General features: G+C 37.2%; 1 protein-coding gene across 1 annotated transcript; it reads right to left on the bottom strand.

The window, feature by feature from the left end:
- Positions 1-1635: 1635 nt before the first annotated feature.
- Positions 1636-10514, bottom strand: LOC108939648 (neuromedin-U receptor 1-like). The gene is made up of 3 exons (XM_018761125.2): positions 10256-10514; positions 4510-5436; positions 1636-2768 (listed from the first exon to the last, which is right to left on the bottom strand). Exons 2-3 carry the CDS (start codon positions 5411-5413, stop codon positions 2380-2382), a joined length of 1293 nt encoding a protein of 430 aa, XP_018616641.2. The 5' UTR covers positions 5414-5436; positions 10256-10514; the 3' UTR covers positions 1636-2379.
- Positions 10515-18203: the final 7689 nt, after the last annotated feature.

Here is an 18203-nt window from a genome sequence, read left to right as displayed (position 1 = left end):
ATATTAATTAATATGAGCTATTTTGCAACACACAACTTCAACAAGAAACAAAGACTATGCAAGACTATTGTTGTTTCTACAGTTATGTTAATCATCCTACTACTCCTGAAACAAAGACTACTGGTGGCTGACTTATCATCTTGCTCCTCTGGTGGGTGGGTAGGAGAAGTATCCTCTTCTGGCACAGCTTGTTTATCCCCTCTGAACAAAGACACAAAAAGTCATTAACAAAATGATCTTCTGCAACACATAAAACAGATTGCATAGACAAAAACTACTACAACTACTCAGGTTTATGATTTATTTTTCAGGAAAACCCAGATTTTGTCATCTTACCTTTCTGATGTGGTTGGAGCAGAGATTTTATAACTGGATGCCCTTCCTGATTCTTATCCTCACCTATGAAAATTCATTCAAGTCTTTGAAAAGTGTAGGTCTTCAACCATATCTAAAAAAAGCCACTTACTAAACATCATAATCATTAAATGTGAAGAAATACAATGCTTTTAGTTCTCAATGCAGAAGCAATATGCACAAGGTTATAGGGAATTCCCCAAGAAAATGATCTCTGAAATGAATCACCAGTTATTGTACTATGCTACACCACCAAGGACCACGTGCAGTTTTCCTGACATTTTTCCAGAAAAAAAAAATCTGCATAAAGTTGTAGAGACAATGAATGTTCTTAGAGCTCAAACCATGGTAATGGGCTTGTAAATAGGCATTCATTTCCAACATCTCCCTGCTCTTTAAGTGCCTTAATCTTTGCACAGCAGGTCCCAATAAGCTTGAATCTGGGTCCACTGTGACACAGAAGGCTCCTTGTGACTGTGACACTGCATTTCCTATGGATTTTTTAATGTACATTGTTATGCAATTCTTAACAAGTTGTTAAAATAACCAAGGAAATGCTGGTGCACAGTTCTGTTCTTTAAAGGCCAAAATAACTGTGGTTTTTATTACTACACATTAAGTGTACAGGATTTAAGTACATTTTAAATAGCTAAGTTGTATTTTAACAAAATGAAGTGACTAAATATGAAATAATTTAATACAATATTTAAAGGAGAGATTGAGCAAAAGCCAACAACTTCATTCTTCTTGATATACCATGCAGATAACAATGCAGTGGCAGCCACAAGTGTCAGAATTATTTTGTCTGTATTATGTCTGTTAGATTCTGAAAAATTTTGCATCTAATGGCTAATGTTCATTATTTAATTCCTTTGATTTTTTTCCAGAGTAAATTGACTCCAATGCCCAACCTCCCAACCTTTGCAAGTGCTGCCTTACACAGAGGGTAGATATGACATGTGTATCCTGCCCACAATCTGGAAAGCATGTTCATTGCTATTAATCATAACTTTGACGACTTGATCGCTTTTATTTTCTGAGTCGTTTTTCAAGAATGGAAAAATAGAGAGAAAGTGATATGGTTCATGCTTCTTTGACAAGTAGTTAATGGTTCTTTCAATAGCAGTCTTCTTACTAAGAATATACAGTACATAAAAAATCACTGGCTGACTGGCATAGCATGAACAGAAGAACAAAAAGATATATTTGAAGATAAACATATTAAAAATCTTGCTTTAACTCCAATGTCCTCCTTAAAAAACAAAAAATTAAAAAAATTAAACAGCAGCCAAGTTTGCAATGGTTCGGACAAGTGAGACAAATTTAGATTATCTGTTGACTCCTGCCTCCAAGTCAATAGCTTTTTGTATTTGCCATTAGAGTGCATTTCTTCCCAAAAAGTGATTGAAAGTGTGAACGATTTTAAAATCCAATAAACTGAAGAGTCTTGTGAAGAGCAGTTTTTTTCTCAGTTTAATGTTCGTTTTTAGGGCTGCTTAGCTCTGTTTATTAAATGCTTGCAAAGGGCATCTAGTCTCTTTAGTCCCTTTATTCTCAGGAACGCTTTCCATTTCTTTAATACTGAAGTTGCAGTTTTCTTTTGTGCTCCTCAAAAATTAAGCAGAGACTTGCATGTTACAAGATCATGCTCGACTGCTTGTCCAAATCAATGTCACGATGGCCACAGTCTATCTCAGAAGCACAGGGCAGTAGGTTTGTTATGGTACACCATGGACTTGATGCCAGTACAAATCAGTTCAAATGTAAACTGAATTTCTAGGTGAAACACCTAAATGTAAATTACAGTATGTTTTTACACACAAATGGTAGAGCAGTTGTGCTCTCTGGGAGTGAAATCAAATTCTTCCTTTCATTCAGGTTACAGCTTTAAAGCCTCTGACTGAATTTATTTACAAAATAAAATCCTTAGCAACCCATTTATAATTGATCCAATCCGTTGTCTGAAAGCCAAGCCGTAGCACATGTTTGTTCCTGGTGTTAATAAACACTGATTTTTCCTCCATGTTAAGATAATGAGGTTTCTTGATCCTGGTTACCATCTACAAAAGTGTTGCAATCCTCTCCATCAGAAATAGGTGTTCCATTGCTAGATGGGAATTCACAGATGGTGCTTCGCAGGGTCGCTCGAGTAACACTCATGGAGTATTTCCGTTTTACTGGGTGTCTAGAACGATGACACATAACCTCTTTAAACATCTCACGGAAGCGGGTGGACATCACATTGTACAGGATGGGATTGACAGCTGAGCTGAGGTAGAAGAAAACGCCCGAGATGATGTGCACATATTGGAATATCTCCAGGTGTTCGCTTGTCCAGTCACTGATGAAGCTCCACATGAGGCGGTCTGTGTGGAAGGGAGCCCAGCAAATTCCAAACACCACAACTAGTACAACTGGAATACATTCAGATAAAAAAGGAAGAAATACAAAATTAGTCATGTCTTTGATTATTCATTGGCATGTTTTTGTTTTTTTCATAATGGTGACTTTTGAATAGTATGAGTCTCATCATTGCAGTTTTCGAGAATCATTAATGTGTTCCACAATATATAATTTTTTAGAAAGGATGCTTTCTGTTTGCTTCAAAAAAGACCCAAGGGAATAAGACAATTTTTTGGTTACACTGGTAATAATTTTTTAAATTCTTTTTCCTTGTCCCCTGATTGTATATGTGCTGTATTCTGATGCAGTTTTCTTTATGTTGACAGAAGCACAATTTGTGGTTGTTAAACTATTTCCAGCAATATTTAAGTTCATAAAATTTATGTTAATGTACTTTTTCAACAGATTTTTAAGTTAGTAACATAACCACAACCAGTTATCTCAAGGGATGATTAATACATATGTAGTATATTATAAGCCAGTAAATCTTACACTAATTAATAGTATTGAGTAAGCAAATTGGTAGATGATATTGTATTGTCACAGCATGATGAAGCTGTTTTGTATCAAATGTCAAGAGATATCAAAAAGAGAGTATAGACCTGCATCTTATGAACCTAATTTGTTTTTCTGATGCCACTGAATTCTTTCCAACTATTTCCTCAGGTCTGTGGTACATATTTACTTAATGTATCTTATCTCTCTTAAACAATAAACTGGAACTTTGAATGGATTTTATTTTGGAGCAATGCTGAAGAAAACCCCTTTTATTGTTTATTCTACTACAAGACGAATGCATATTCTTTTTTCTGTATTTCCAATTAACTAGATACACTTTTGCTTGATTTTATGTGCCATAAACAATTCAATGGAAAAATTTATTGACAACTTAATCACAGCCTAACAAGTTGTCTCTGAATAGGTATTGAGGCTTGTTCCTATAGCCAAATCTAAAGATAAGAAGCTTTTTATTTATTATTATTTAGGCTGTTTGAAACAGTAGAAAAGGTTTTAACAACTTTCATTTTGTCGGAATTTTCCTGGGTGCAAACGCTTTCCTTGTTTTCTTGCAATATATTTCATAATATCAGTACTTCTGCAAGAATTGCTGATTGATGTACCAAAACATGCACAAAGTATTTTAAACAGAATTTTATATGTTTAGCTGATGCTATTCTCTAAAAACAACTTACTATTATTTACCCATTTATACTACTGTGTAATTTTTTTATTGGAGCAATTTAAGGGTAAGCACTATGTTCAAAGGTACTACAGCCAAAGGTGGGAAATAAACATGCAACCTTTGGGTCTGAAGGCAGTAGCACTAACCACTATGCTACTAGCTCTCCCATTATAAGGCTTATTAATATTTTTAAAGGCATGTTGACTTTTTGATGTTTTCTATAGTTACTTTGATCTTCCAGCATATGTTTAAAACCTCAATATAAAAAAAGTTGGTATAAAATAAGTTCTAATTAAAATTTGGTATAAGTATTCAGGCACATAAGTTAAAGATACATTCTGTAGATACATACTGTATATGCACTCACAAGTCTGCTTTTTACAAATAAAAAGTTTACACTTTTTAATTGAGCTCAGTTTAAAAATTTCTTAAACCTTAAAAATGCTGGAACATCCCCACCCTATCAAGATTGGTTTTGAATTGTTTACTATTCTTGAAGGAACATTTGACTGAAAAATGTTACCGCATGGTACAGGACAGTATCATAGGGTGGGAGGAGAGAGACTTACAAAGCATTTTGGTGACCTGCTGATGACGTGCTTTCTGCTGCTGGTTCTGGATGTTGAAGCTGCTGTCCTGACCCAGACCTGACCAGCTCTCCTGCATTTGGTGCATCTTCTCCTTCTTCAGTTGCAAACCGATGAGCAGGTAGAGTATGCTGATGGTGAGCATGGGAAACACAAAGAAGAGCAGTGTGGTAATCTGGATGATCAAGTTGTACATCCATCGGGGCTTGATTAGGGTACAGATGGCTGAATCCAGTATCTCGAGGCCCGAGCTGGAGGTTAAGGACATGATGCCATGGAGACTGGTGTTGGGGATTGCACAAAGGACTGAGATGGCCCATACTGTCAGGATGACCCTCTTGGCATGTCTTCTGGTAACCACAAACTTAGCCTTGAGGGGATAGACCACAGCTATGTAGCGTTCCACACTGAGGGCCGTCACATTGAGAATAGACGCAAAGCAGACTGTCTCAAAGAGAAATGTCTTAAAGTAGCATCCTCCCTTGCCGAGAAGAAAGGGGTAGTTGCTCCACATCTCATATATCTCGAGCGGCATGCCGAGCAGCAGAACCAGTAAGTCAGATACAGCCAGGCTGAACAGGTAGTAGTTGGTTGGAGTTCTCATCACCTTATTGCGAATGATGACTGTGCAAGTCAACAAGTTGCCCACTGCCCCCACAAAGAAGATGATCAGGTAAGTAATACACACGGGCAGGAAGACAGAGGAGCGGCGTGGACCCAGGTACTTTTCTAGATAATCTTCCTGACTGAGGCACAAATCTTCTGCCTTAGCACTGAAGTTCATCACTAGTAGAGGACTGCTATTGCACATCCAGCTGTAGGGACATATTGACGTATCTCCAAGAGAAGCACGGAAGTCTGGGAATGAACAGTTAGGACTCCCCATTGTAGATATTTGGAATGAGATACCTGTTGGAAGAGAAGTAAAAAAAGGAGAAATGACAGCCATGTGCTTACACTGTTTCAAATTTGCATTTTTGAATTTTTCAACTTATATGGTTTTGTTTGAGGTATATTTTTCTTTTCCCTTACATGGAGTAAAATTAGGCATGCTATACTGAAGGTCTTATTAATTATGTATTCACAAGAGTGAACTGTGACATAGAATTCGGCTGAAAAGTCTGTTTTTGTCTTGGTTCTAAACAAACTTTTCATGCTGGTGGAATTTTTTTGGTCAGGTATTGTTTGTTGGCAATATTTTTTGAATTAGTTTATGAACAACACTGTGTCACATCAACATACACATACATATTACAATATTTTGCAGTTTTGATCATGTAGCACTACCTAATATTCCTCAAAGGTGTCCAGACATTCAGTTCCTATGAATTGTCATGCAGATCAAATATTAATTTTTCTAGTGGAAGAAAGTGTGAGCCAATACGGTTTAGTCATGTTTGTAAAACGGCTTGAAGTAATGCTGAATTCCCGTTGATTGAGAGTGTTTTAATATTTTTCAGTAACAGATTTCGATGCAACCACACTGCTCCAATGGATTACAATCACAACTCCAATCAATCCACATACTATGCTGATTTTTAAAAATATTATCTGACAGATTATTCCAATAGATATCAAACATGATTAATTGAAACAGAAGTTTCAGTTAAAAATGGAGTGAGAATGGATCGATGTTACTTTGTTCAGTGTGGCTACAGAGTTGGTACAAAGGCAAGAAAGAACCAGACTCTAGAAATGTAAAGCTAACGTTTAATAAGTGCAATGAGAATGGATGGGTGCTGAAAATTTTAGCACTGCCAAGTGTAACACAAGAAGTCAACAAAGATCTATGAGCCACAGTGGCTCCATATAACAGTCAAGTAACTAATCTCAAAAGTTTTTCTTCAGTGTGTTATAGTTTGGTGTTCACTACATAGGTAACCAAAGTGACACACACTTTCTAAAGTGAGTATTTAGTACACTGCAATATAGCTAAGCATATTATGCGAATCACATTATCATAAGAGGATGATATGGAGGCATCAGCACTAAATACATATTTCTTGAGAGTACATGCTGATGGACATACTCCACCTGCAGTCTTCATTTATAATTCCTAATAATTAATTTCCAGGAGTCTGTTTCTCTTCAAATCTATGATGAATTTCTCTGCACTTGATAATTTTATCAAAAAGTTTTGGTGAATTATTTGGTGTCTTTGTCTACTGTGTCTTTCTACTGTTTTTGCCTCCTGTAAACAGTTTGAGTTTGCAGAGCAAAAGAAGTGAGGTTTGCAAAAAGAGTCAAAAACGGAATACCTGACCAAACCTCAGCAGTAATAGCCAAGGAGGATAATCCCAAATTGTAGAGCTGGACAAGGACCAGGGGCTGGTTGCAGGTTTGTAAGTCAGTTGCGTTTTGTGTCTTCAAAGTTGATTTTATTTAATGATTTTTGTTTACATAGTGATTGTTTTACTGGTACTGCAATAACAGAAGGGAAATACTGTGTAGTTGGGTCATGTCAGAAAACGGCTAATCAAAAGTTTCTGGATAACTCACATTTATCACTTTTGTCCTAACTCACATCACATTTGTGAGTCAGGACTTTCCCTTGTAAAAACATCAGTGCAAATGAACAAGTTTCATGGATTCAAACCTTGATGGATGGTCTAAAATTCCCATAGCAGCATGAGGCCGCAGAACCACATGTGCAGCTTAGCAGCGGTGCTTTGGAAAGTATGTTGCTGCAAAAGATCAGCTGAGTTGAAGACAAATCCAAGGACTTCACTGATAACAGAGGGTTACACAAAACAAAATATAACAGTTTCTGTAAACACCCTTATGTACACCATAAGGGAATGACAAAGAAATTCATTGTCTTACAGAGTTGGCACAGGTCTACATTCTATTACACACACACACACACTTTCTGAACTGCTTGTCCCATATGGGGTCGCGGGGAGCCGGAGCCTAACCCGGCAACTCAGGGCGTAAGGCTGGAGGGGGAGAGGACACACCCAGGATGGGACGCCAGTCCGTCACAAGGCACCCCAAGCGGGACTCGAACCCCAGACCCACCGGAGAGCAGGACCCGGTCCAACCCACTGCACCACCACACCCCTCTTACATCCTATTAATGCTTGCAAATCTTACATAGTTCAGCCATAACAAGCTTTATCCGAGTGTTACTTTTTTGCTATCCAAGATAAAAAGAAAGGTATGTATAACAGGACATGGCACAGATGTCCTTGAGACTTGTACTTTCAAAGGGGTCCAGTACCGAACAGGTGGACTGATGCTTTAGTGGCTTCAGCACGCAGTTATGACTTAATGCCCTGCAGCCCCGGCAGCTGCTTGCCTGTATGCACTGCACAAATCATCGCCACCTGACTGTTTAACATTTTCAAAGAGGTTTCTGATGCTGCTCCTGGTGACCCCCTGTTCATATGGTTTCTCACAGACACTGAATTAAGAACACATCTTGTTAAACACAAACAGATCCGCAAGTTTTCTAATATCCTTGCTGTAACTGGTTTTCCTCAACACCAGTTTTGACATTTATTCCCTGCTGATTGTTGCGTGATGAATACCATGCCACAAAAAATTTCACTACCGCAATACACACGGTGTGAATAGGATGTCCGTACAATTAAATTTACATTAAACAAAGGCTGTTTGCTCTGAAAATAGTGTCAAGATATAAAATAACACTTTAATAATCAACTTACAGCATGCCATAATGGGAGTTTCTTTTCTATCAGTGCTACAATTTATAAAATACTATAAAATATTTAAACTAATTAGGGCTTTAAAATTGTAAGAAAAAAAATCCCTTCAGCATAACAAGCGTCAAGTCTAATATGTTAGAAATTAGCTGTTAGAAGTAACTTCCATGTTTCAGATGTTCTAAAATACACTTTAAAAATTTTGCATGACTAGATTTTTATGATGGTAAAATTTTTATCTGTATTATGAGTTTTAATTTCTTGATAAAAGTACAAAACTGGTTTTCTACTCGGCAGTCAAATTGATGTCAGACCAGTAATATTTACAATGCATTTATTTATTTATCTGATGCTTTTAACAAAAAGCGACTTGCAATATTAAATCACTTACAATGATTTACTTGTTTATATATCTCGGTATTTTTTTACTGAAGTAATTCAATTCATGTCCCTTGGTCAAGAGCACTACAGCGGGAGGTATAATTCATACTTGGACCCTTCAAATGCAGAGTGGCAGCTCTAACCACTCTCACTCCTCCCAAGTTTTGTTAATTGTTCAATCTTAACATAAATTTTCTAACTACATTTCCATCTGAGGTTCATTTATAAATGGTTTAAATTCTATTTCTGCTTGCGAAGTATGGCATACCTGTGTTTTTTTCAAACTCTGGCAAATGTTCAATGCTTAACATTGTTTTCATCTCATCCAGTCTTGACTGCTGCACCACTTAGCTTTATTGATGCTTCAAAATGTGTAAATGTTTTATTTTTTTTTTAACCTCTTTCTTTTTTCACTTAGCTCCTCTTCGGTCTCTGTATGCAGCTGCTCGTTTCCGCCATCTCGATCCCTCTGTATCTCTCTCTATCTAATTTCCTCAGCACATGGAGGTCTCTTTCTCAGCACATGAAATGTTCACTTTTTACAGCCAGGTCAAATACATTCTTTTCACATTGAACTAAGTTCTTCTGTTTGGATTTTTTATGTATTTGCTTTGAGCTTGTTTTATACAGTATTATCTGCATCGGCAAACTTTAGTCTTTCCGAGAAAAATCACTTTCTTATTGTTATTCTAATGTGACTTCCACAGGATTATTAATAATATTAATGATTGCTACTGTGGTTAAATATTTTTTTCTTCTACACTATACGATTACATATTAAACTTACTATAGAAAAATTTGGGATCCTTAAAGCACTATGACTGTTTGTTAGTAGCTGTTTAGATGAAGGACCTATTGCACATAGATAATGAATTAAGATATTTTTTCTCTGGAAAAAACAATATTCTGATTTAATTATCCATATTCAGCTAGCCGGAACTACTTTATATGAATTTATACCCTTTTCAATGGATTTAAAAGCAGTTTGTTCAAATGTGTGTGCTACAAGTTTATGTAATAGAATAAAAGTAAGTGAACAAACACAAATTAGTATATGGAAGAGATTAAAGGTGATCCTGTAGTTCCACACATCACTACACATTTCCAAATGCAACCTCCATATCTGGAACAATTATTTAGTACTATACACATCTGATTCTTCTTTAGGAAGCCATACTTTGTAAGCAGGAATCAAGAAAATTCTTATTTGCTTATATGTTGCTATCATGGTAAAAATACTCTTTAAATCTATACATATCTTCAGAAATTAGAAATGCCTTGTTTTTTCCTCTACAAAGGTACTATTTTCAACATCACCATCTCTCATGTTGCTGCAAATATCATAAAAACTCCTAACCCAGTTACCGTTGGTTGGTACATAGTTAATAACGATGGCAGTAACATCGAGTCTTGCACCAGATTTATGAACCAAAACAACTTCTGCACTTTCTGGTTACACGCACAGATTGTAGCATGTGGTGAATCAAAGATGAAAAATTTTACTGAAAGTGTTTTATTCTTAGATTAAAGTCTATTAAACTTTTCATATAGAGAGACATACAAAATTCTGCTCATTTACTTGGAACTGATAACACAAATTTAACACACTAAGTTATGCATGCAGAACAGACACTTAAAATGAAGCACAATTACATTCATTGTCACAGTTTGGGAGGACTCACCGAAAAAAGGTGTTTTTCCTTAAAGCTCCTTTTTCTGCTGCGGTCAGGATCCAATATTCTAACCAGTGCTGTGAAATATAACTTACTTCTTTCAAAATCCTTAAGGTCCTTCTCTCGCCAAGCACTTTTAAAATGCTTTTCTTTTTCAGCCCTTTCTTTTTTTCACTTATCTACCCTTGAATTTCTCCTTTTGCATTAAGTTTTCTCTCTGCACATCTGCATGTTGCCATGGTCTCCATCCCTCTGTATCTCCAGTATCATCTCCCTGCTCTGCCTTTAATCTAAGCAGCAATTGCCAGTTCCATCCTATCAGCTCAGCTCGCCTACATGATTCATTCACCTCTCTCTCCCTCTTAACAGCACCAAACAACACACAAACAGACGGATGTTCACACACACACACACACACACACACACACACACACACACTCATGAATGGAGACAATGTGCCCATGAGAGTTAAAAAAAAAATACTTGATTTAAAAAAAAAAAAACTTAAAGAAAAACTATTAAAAATACTTCTGTCATTCTTTTATAGAGGCTAAGAATAAACTAATATACAGACAAAGTAATTGTGTTACAGACAAGGGGTGACAAGGTTTTGCAAGTTTCATAGTCAAATCTATAGGTTAAAAAGCAAAAAATGCTACACAAACAAACACACACACACACACACACATTTTCAGAACCACTTGTCCCATACGGGGTCGCGGGGGAACCGGAGCCAACCCGGCAACACAGGGCGTAAGGCCGGAGGGGGAGGGGACACACCCAGGACAGGACGTCAGTCCATCGCAAGGCACCCCAAGCGGGACTCGAACCCCAGACCCACTGGACAGCAGGACTGTGGTCCAACCCACTGCGCCACCGCACCCCCCAAACAAACACATATTTAACAAAAAAAAAGCACTGTAAACATGCAATGAATATGTTGTTACCCAGCAGCAGCTAAAACATTTGGGCCATGCAAAGGCTGAATAAGAATGTTAATCTGAAGCGATTAAATCAAAATGATACTTCTGGTGCTAAGTACCAAGCAGTTTCCGGGAATTTCATAGCAAAGTCTAGATTAAAAAAAAAAAAAAAAAAACAACAACATTTTTATATATTCCAGCATGCTGCTGAGGAATAAATGTTTAGTCATTTTACAGCTAAACATGCTTTAACTATAAGGATATCATAAGAGTACTTCTAATTACAAAAGATGTAGCACTCCTAAAGAAACCTCTGTAATAAATGAAAAGTGAGTAAAAGCTAATTTGCATTCTGTATCACGACTGAGATAACAGCCTTTTCCTGAAGTGGTAGGACAACTCATAAAATCAACACTGGCTAACAAGTCCAGCTAGCATAAAAATCTTCCATCTGAAATCTCCTGAACCACATGTATTTTTTGTTGCTGAAATAATTTTTAAATTATTAATATTTTTATTAATTTTTATTTTAATCATATTAATTATTCATTTTCATTTTAAGGTGCCTTTCCTCCAAGGCAAATTAAAATGATTTGAACATTTGCACAGATTTATTTATGCTCTACAGTGCTGGGTGTTGGTTCAAACTTTGCTCAGTCTGTGTTGCGTTTGCATTTTTAACCCACGTCTGCATGGATTTCCTCCAGGTACTCTGGTTTCCTCTCACAGTCCATGCAGTTCAGGTACTTTGAATATTCTAAATTGTCTGTAGTGTGTGAACTGGTGAGTGACTCTGTGTGTGGCTACCTTGTAATGCACTGACATCCCGTCCAGGCAGATTACATTTATTCATTAAACAGATGCTTTTCTCCAAAGGGACGTACATCTCATAGAAAATACAATGTGTGCATTACCTTAAGAGAAAGAGGCATAGCTGCAGATGTGTAACTCTTAAGTAGAGTTAGTTTGTTTCCTTCACCATATGCACTGACGTTCATCTCACAAGCAGCTGCATAAAACTTTATCAGAATATTGCCGATTCCTAATTCCCTTCCTAGTCTTTTTTAAATTTTTTTTCTTTTTGAGATACATATAAGCATTTATGTTACATTGCAGAAGTGGGTCTGTAAAGGACTGATCCGAGAATGATTATGAACATGTTTACCTTACGAGCATGAACATTTATACCTTACGTGAACTTAAGAGATCCTGGATGAAGTGAGTTCGGAAGAGATGAGTTTTAACACCCTTTATAAATGTGGACAAAGATTCAGCAGTTCTGAGTGAGAGAGGGAGATCGTTCCACCACAATGGAGCCAGAACTGAGAACCTCTGTGCTTTACCTTTAAACATTTAATTTGCAGGTCCACTAAGCACATTAATGAGCTTAGCAACAAAATTTTACAGATATGACCTTCACCTCAAAAGCCACTGTGCAGAAAAGTGCCCCTGCTTCAAAGTTGTAGGGCAATGCTATTTAGATCAGCAGCGGGTACTACAGTCTTTATGGATTTGACAGATCTTTTTTCAAATCCCACTACTCCAAAAGTACTGAAATGGCATAAAAAACATAAGTAAATAATGACATAAAAACTAATTTAGAATGCAAAAGATTATTTCATTTCTTTTTAGGTACAAGTCACAGTAACTGATGCGCATGTATGCAGATGTTAACGCAGTTTTTTTGTTTCTATGCACATGTGCATTTAACACACATGAAACTTGCAGTTGAATAGAAGATTATCTATAACACAACTGCTGATTTCATAAACACAGATACAGTACTTCATGACAGCTGAGCATGCAAGCAGTCAGGGAATGTTATGCTTACAAGTCCAACATCATATATGATATCTTTCTGGTTGTGCACCAGTTAAGTACAACTGCTAACGTTTTATAATTATAAGTACAGTTTTATTTTTGAAATGTCAAGTGGAAAAAAATATGTGTAGAGAGATGGACCGAATCCCTGTATTTGCTGGGGCCCATGTGAAAAAAAATATTACATTTAGTATTGAGCAACTTCTCTACAAATATACAAAGTGAACACTGAATTCACAATCAGTAGAACATGTTTCTCAAGTACTACACAAATATTAAAATAAAAAATAATACTGTTACTTACACCATTAGCTTAAATTACTACCATTTCATATTGCACAATCCTGTTGCAGAAAAAAACCACGTTTCCATTAAATAGGTATAATCACTCTCAATGTGTTTTCTCATCTAATGAAATGTGATTATTTAGTGTCCCTGAAATACAAAAATTAAATTAGCATGTGAACTGCATAATAAGAAGCAGTATGAGTAAATCTAGAAAACAATATGTTTTCGGGTTGTGTTCTATCCATGAAAGATAATGTGAGGCCGTAATTGTTCTAATTTAGTTAAGAAAAGACAATAACTTTGTATTTCCTGCTGAGCTGCAGTCAAAAACATATAAATCAAGCAGCATGTTGTAAAGCCACTGGCCTTGTTTTGATTTTGCAATTTTGCAGTCAGTGTCTGCAGTTGACTTTTGCCTGCTGTCAATCAGATCTATTCATAAACATAAACTATTAGGTCAAAATCATATGATGATGAATGATCTGCAGGTAAATGCACAAGTCATTTACAGCATGACAAATGAATAAAGGTTAAAAAAAATCCATATTCACCAGTAATGAAAAACTCAGATTAGCTGATGTGTGCACAAAAATTGCATCATATTACCGCACACACAAACACACACACATATATTTACATTGCTGTATCTATATATACTGCTGTATGTATTTATACATTGAACACTTCTGTATTAGCCTGTATTAACTGGGCAAAACCTATGAAATCAAGTGTTGAAACACAAAATTTAAATTATCAAACTCTTTCTGTTGAACCAAAGTGAAATTAAACAAGTCTCAAAATATGCAAGCAAGGAATTGCTGCAGGAACTCCAAAATAAATATATTTGAAGGTGTAGACTGAGGAAAGGTATCAGATGATTTCCTTGTCATTAAATAACTCCTGGGGTAGCCTATTGTTTGGTCCATCAGTATCATGCTAATAAACATTTAGATTACACAGCTCAAATACGAAAGTTTTTTTAGCCTTGCAAAATATCTCATACTTGAATTTGTAAGCAAATTTGTGGGAAGTTTTCTAGTGTGCAGTTCTTATCCCACCCCACAACAAAAAACAGCCGTTGTGCTAAGAGAGCCTAAAATCAGAAAATGTATAGACATAGACACACACACACATTTTCAGAACCGCTTGTCCCATACAGGGTCGCAGGGAACCGGAGCCTACCCGGTAACACAGGGCGTAAGGCCGGAGGGGGAGGGGACATAAGTCCGCCACAAGGCACCCCAAGCAGGACTTGAACCCCAGACCCACCGGAGAGCAGGATTGCAGTCCAACCCACTGCGCCACCGCACCCCCATGTATAGACATAAAATGGTTAAATGTTTTATTTAAACCATTACTTTAAAACACCAAATTTAGTTAATGGTGCAATACATGAAACAGATGTGCTGCATCATTATGGGTATATACACCATTTTGGTGTTTACTGTGTTAGATGAGAAGTCTCAAAGGAAAAACAGCACAACCCCATAATATAAAGTTCACAGACATTTAGCTGCAAACTCTTTTGGATGGTGTTTCTGGAAAAGGGGCTTCTACTAGTTTTTATTCAAACAAGGTAAAAATATACTTTGATCATTTGAATAATTTTTTTGCAAATTTGTGTAATTACTTGTGCATATAAATTGTGTAATTATTATGCCAAAATGGTTGAATATATTGTGACAGCAGCCTGGTTCTCTTTACAAGAGGACACCAGCTCAGGATTTTTGGAATCAGTTAGGCTTTATTCTGGACTCTTTAGACTGGGACAGATATTGGGGAGAAAAGGAATGAGAACAATAGGCAGAGCTTCAAACTCCTGAACTCTTGGTCTCTGGTCAATCTCTGTTTCTCATTATTAGGGGTATTGCATCATTCTGGATGAAAAGTTTGATATAATAGGTCATACTGTGTGCAATAGTGGTATGTGCAATATATGTGAATGGCGCATTCATAGTGACACTATTAGTGTGTGTTTGTACAGTGTGGTGGTATATTGTGTTATATTGTGCACGTATTGTTTGCATGCTGACATTCCATCTCTCCCGCATGCTGCATATATTGTGAAGAACTGCAAGGACAAAAAGAAACAAGTACTCAGAGAAAGAAAGGAGGAAATGCAAATGACCAGTCACACCTGGAACGACCACAAGCAAGTACCAGTGCCATAAAGGTACAGTTTGCTTGATGGATTCCCTCAAAGCGGAGCTGAATCAAAATGACATGAAATCATTCCATTGACAAGAAAGAATGACACGAAACATAAATGGGATCCGATTAAATCAGCATTAATCAGAACAAAAATTAAAAGAACTCGACAGAATTTGGTTTCTGCATTAAATCCATACCCATATTTGAAGATGCATGCAATGCATTAAGTCTGTATCTGTGTCTTCAAAATGCATTCAATGAAAAGTTAATCAGGTGTGCACATTCACACATCCAACCATTTAGTTAAATATGCATATGAAGCAGCGGATAATGGATACAAGGCAAAAGTGGTTTAATTACTGTATGATTTACTCTACTGCTATGAAATGCTTGATGTCAGATCCTTTGGTAGCATAAAGCCCTGGACCCTTGCTGACCCAGAATAGAGAGGTTGCAGAAGGTCAGCCATGGCAAATGGGGAAAAAATGTCCTTGTACATGTTTTTTAATGATTTAATTATGGGTATCTCCTGCTGTGCCTTACTCAAAATGGACAGTACAGTGAGTTGAATTCAAGATAGCTGCCTTCAAGACGGTGGGGTGATCTCACACATACCTCACAGATACATCCATTTGAACAAAAGTTATGAATATTTTCATCTTAATAGTATCATTAATAATCATTTTATTGTATTTTGAATTTCTATTGCTTATCAGTGTTTTAGTAACGGTGACTTCTACCATTAAAGCCACATTTAAGGGAATGCATTTGACTAAAAAGGCTATTACATCCATCCAGTGAGTACGGCCCCGGAAGCAGACAAATGACGGCTGGTGGTTGAGCAGATCCAGGAGCAGGAGAAGGAGGTGAGGCGTGTGAAGGCAGTTGGATTAGTTAAACAGGGTCAGTGGGTGAACTGGAAAGGTATGGAGAAGAGGAAGCTATGCTGGCAAGATGTGTGGGCTATGGAGGCAAGCCGCATTAAGTTAATTGTTGGAGCAACCTACGACGTGCTGCCAACGCCACAGAATGTTAAGCAGTGGACAGGTGATAATGGTTTTTGTAAGTTGTGTAGAGGTGTGGCGATGCTGAGGCACATTTTGTCAGGATGTAATGTTAGCTTAGCACAGTGACGCTATACTTGGCACCATAATCAAGTTCTTAGATATTTAGCAGACGTTTTTGACAGCAAGCCGCAAGTGGTGAATTCTTTGCCTGCTTGCAACATAGTTAAAACAAGTGGATTTCTGCAGGCAGGAGAGAGTAACACTATGCAAGAGCAGATGTGCCCTGGTAGGTGGGGTAACGCACCGGACTGGAAGCGTCTGGCTGATGTGTGCAAACAGATCCGGCTACCGCAGGTCATTGCGTCCAGATATGGTGTTATATTCAGAGTGTGTGGATCGTGTACTTTGTAGAGTTAACAGTACCATCTGAGGATGTTATTGGGAAGACAAATGAGTGGAAATAAAATTATGCAGATCTGGTGGCAGAGGAGCGAGACCGTGGGTGGCGGACTCATGTGAGACCGATAGAGGTAGATGTTAGGGGGTTTATGGCTAAATCAGCTACGTCATTATTGGGGGAATTTGATATTAGAGGCCGCTCATTAAAGATAACAATAAAGGAGCTGTCTGAGATGGCTGAGAAGGCAAGTCAGTGGTTGTTGTTCAGAAGAGAATAGGGCAGTTGGGGTTACAGCTTGGAGGGAGGTGTGTAGGGGTGGTAAAATTAGTGGCAGGTGGCTAGTAATGGGAGGCAGTTGGTGGTAATTAAGGGTGTGTGGCCTTGTTAATTAGTTTGTGGAGTGGTGCTTTTGCACTTGTTGTTGGTAGGCATGGCGGTAATCTGGAATGATTCCATTTTATGTTTCAAATCTGGTTTCCAAACACATTTCCAAAAATGAAAAGGTAGTTAAGTAATATAGCAATTAGTACAACATAGACCTACGGTGAAAAATAAAAATGTTGACTTTTTGGGAAACACCTTTTGAAGAGTGCCTAGTAGATCTATGTTTTCTTTTTTCCACTCATCTTGTAAAACCTTTTATTCGCATGATCTTTTGTTGTAACTTTGCTCTTGTGCTACAAAGCAATACAGCTTTAAATTGCTCACATGCTGGGAGATTCATTTACAAAGAGCAAAGGCAACAATGTTGCAAAAACCCTTTTTCCCCCAACTTTGATTTATTCTCACTGATTAACGCTTTGTAGATGTGACTTATTTAAAAAGTTGGAAAAATGCGGCATCTTTGTATTTTAACAGCCCTGTAGCACTAATAGCACTTAATGTTACAAAAGTTATATCTGATAATTTGGTTGATGAATAAAACCAAGAACTGTTGAATCACACTCTTAGTAATTATATTTAATTTAGCTGATGCTTTTCTCCAAAGCAACTTACACTGTTAAGGTTACACTTATTATTAATGTTAAGCTTGCAGTTTATCCAAGCTGTGTAATTTCTTTTTGTTTAACTCAAGCAATACATACTGAATGCTATTACAGTCAGGGATTGAACCTGCAATCTTTGGAGCTAAAGGCAGTGATACTAAGTACTACACTACAACAGCTGTCCTAGGGTTACTTATTTTCTCTCACACGTGTGCGGGTGGTTGCTTTTAGTTTCATTAATCTTCTCTCAGTAGCCAACTGGAGTTAAACTTTGTTCAACCTTCATTAAAACGGGAAACTCATTACAACGCGGGCTCACTTATAATGCAGCATGAACGTTTGGACCACGCCGTCTGCCTTATATTGAGTCTGCAGTGTATT

The sequence above is a fragment of the Scleropages formosus genome, chromosome 2 (assembly GCF_900964775.1).
Source record: "Scleropages formosus chromosome 2, fSclFor1.1, whole genome shotgun sequence".
Classification (NCBI taxonomy): Eukaryota; Metazoa; Chordata; class Actinopteri; order Osteoglossiformes; family Osteoglossidae; genus Scleropages; species Scleropages formosus.
The sequence above is the reverse complement of the archived record's forward strand: the minus strand, read 5'-3'. Positions and strand labels throughout refer to the sequence as shown.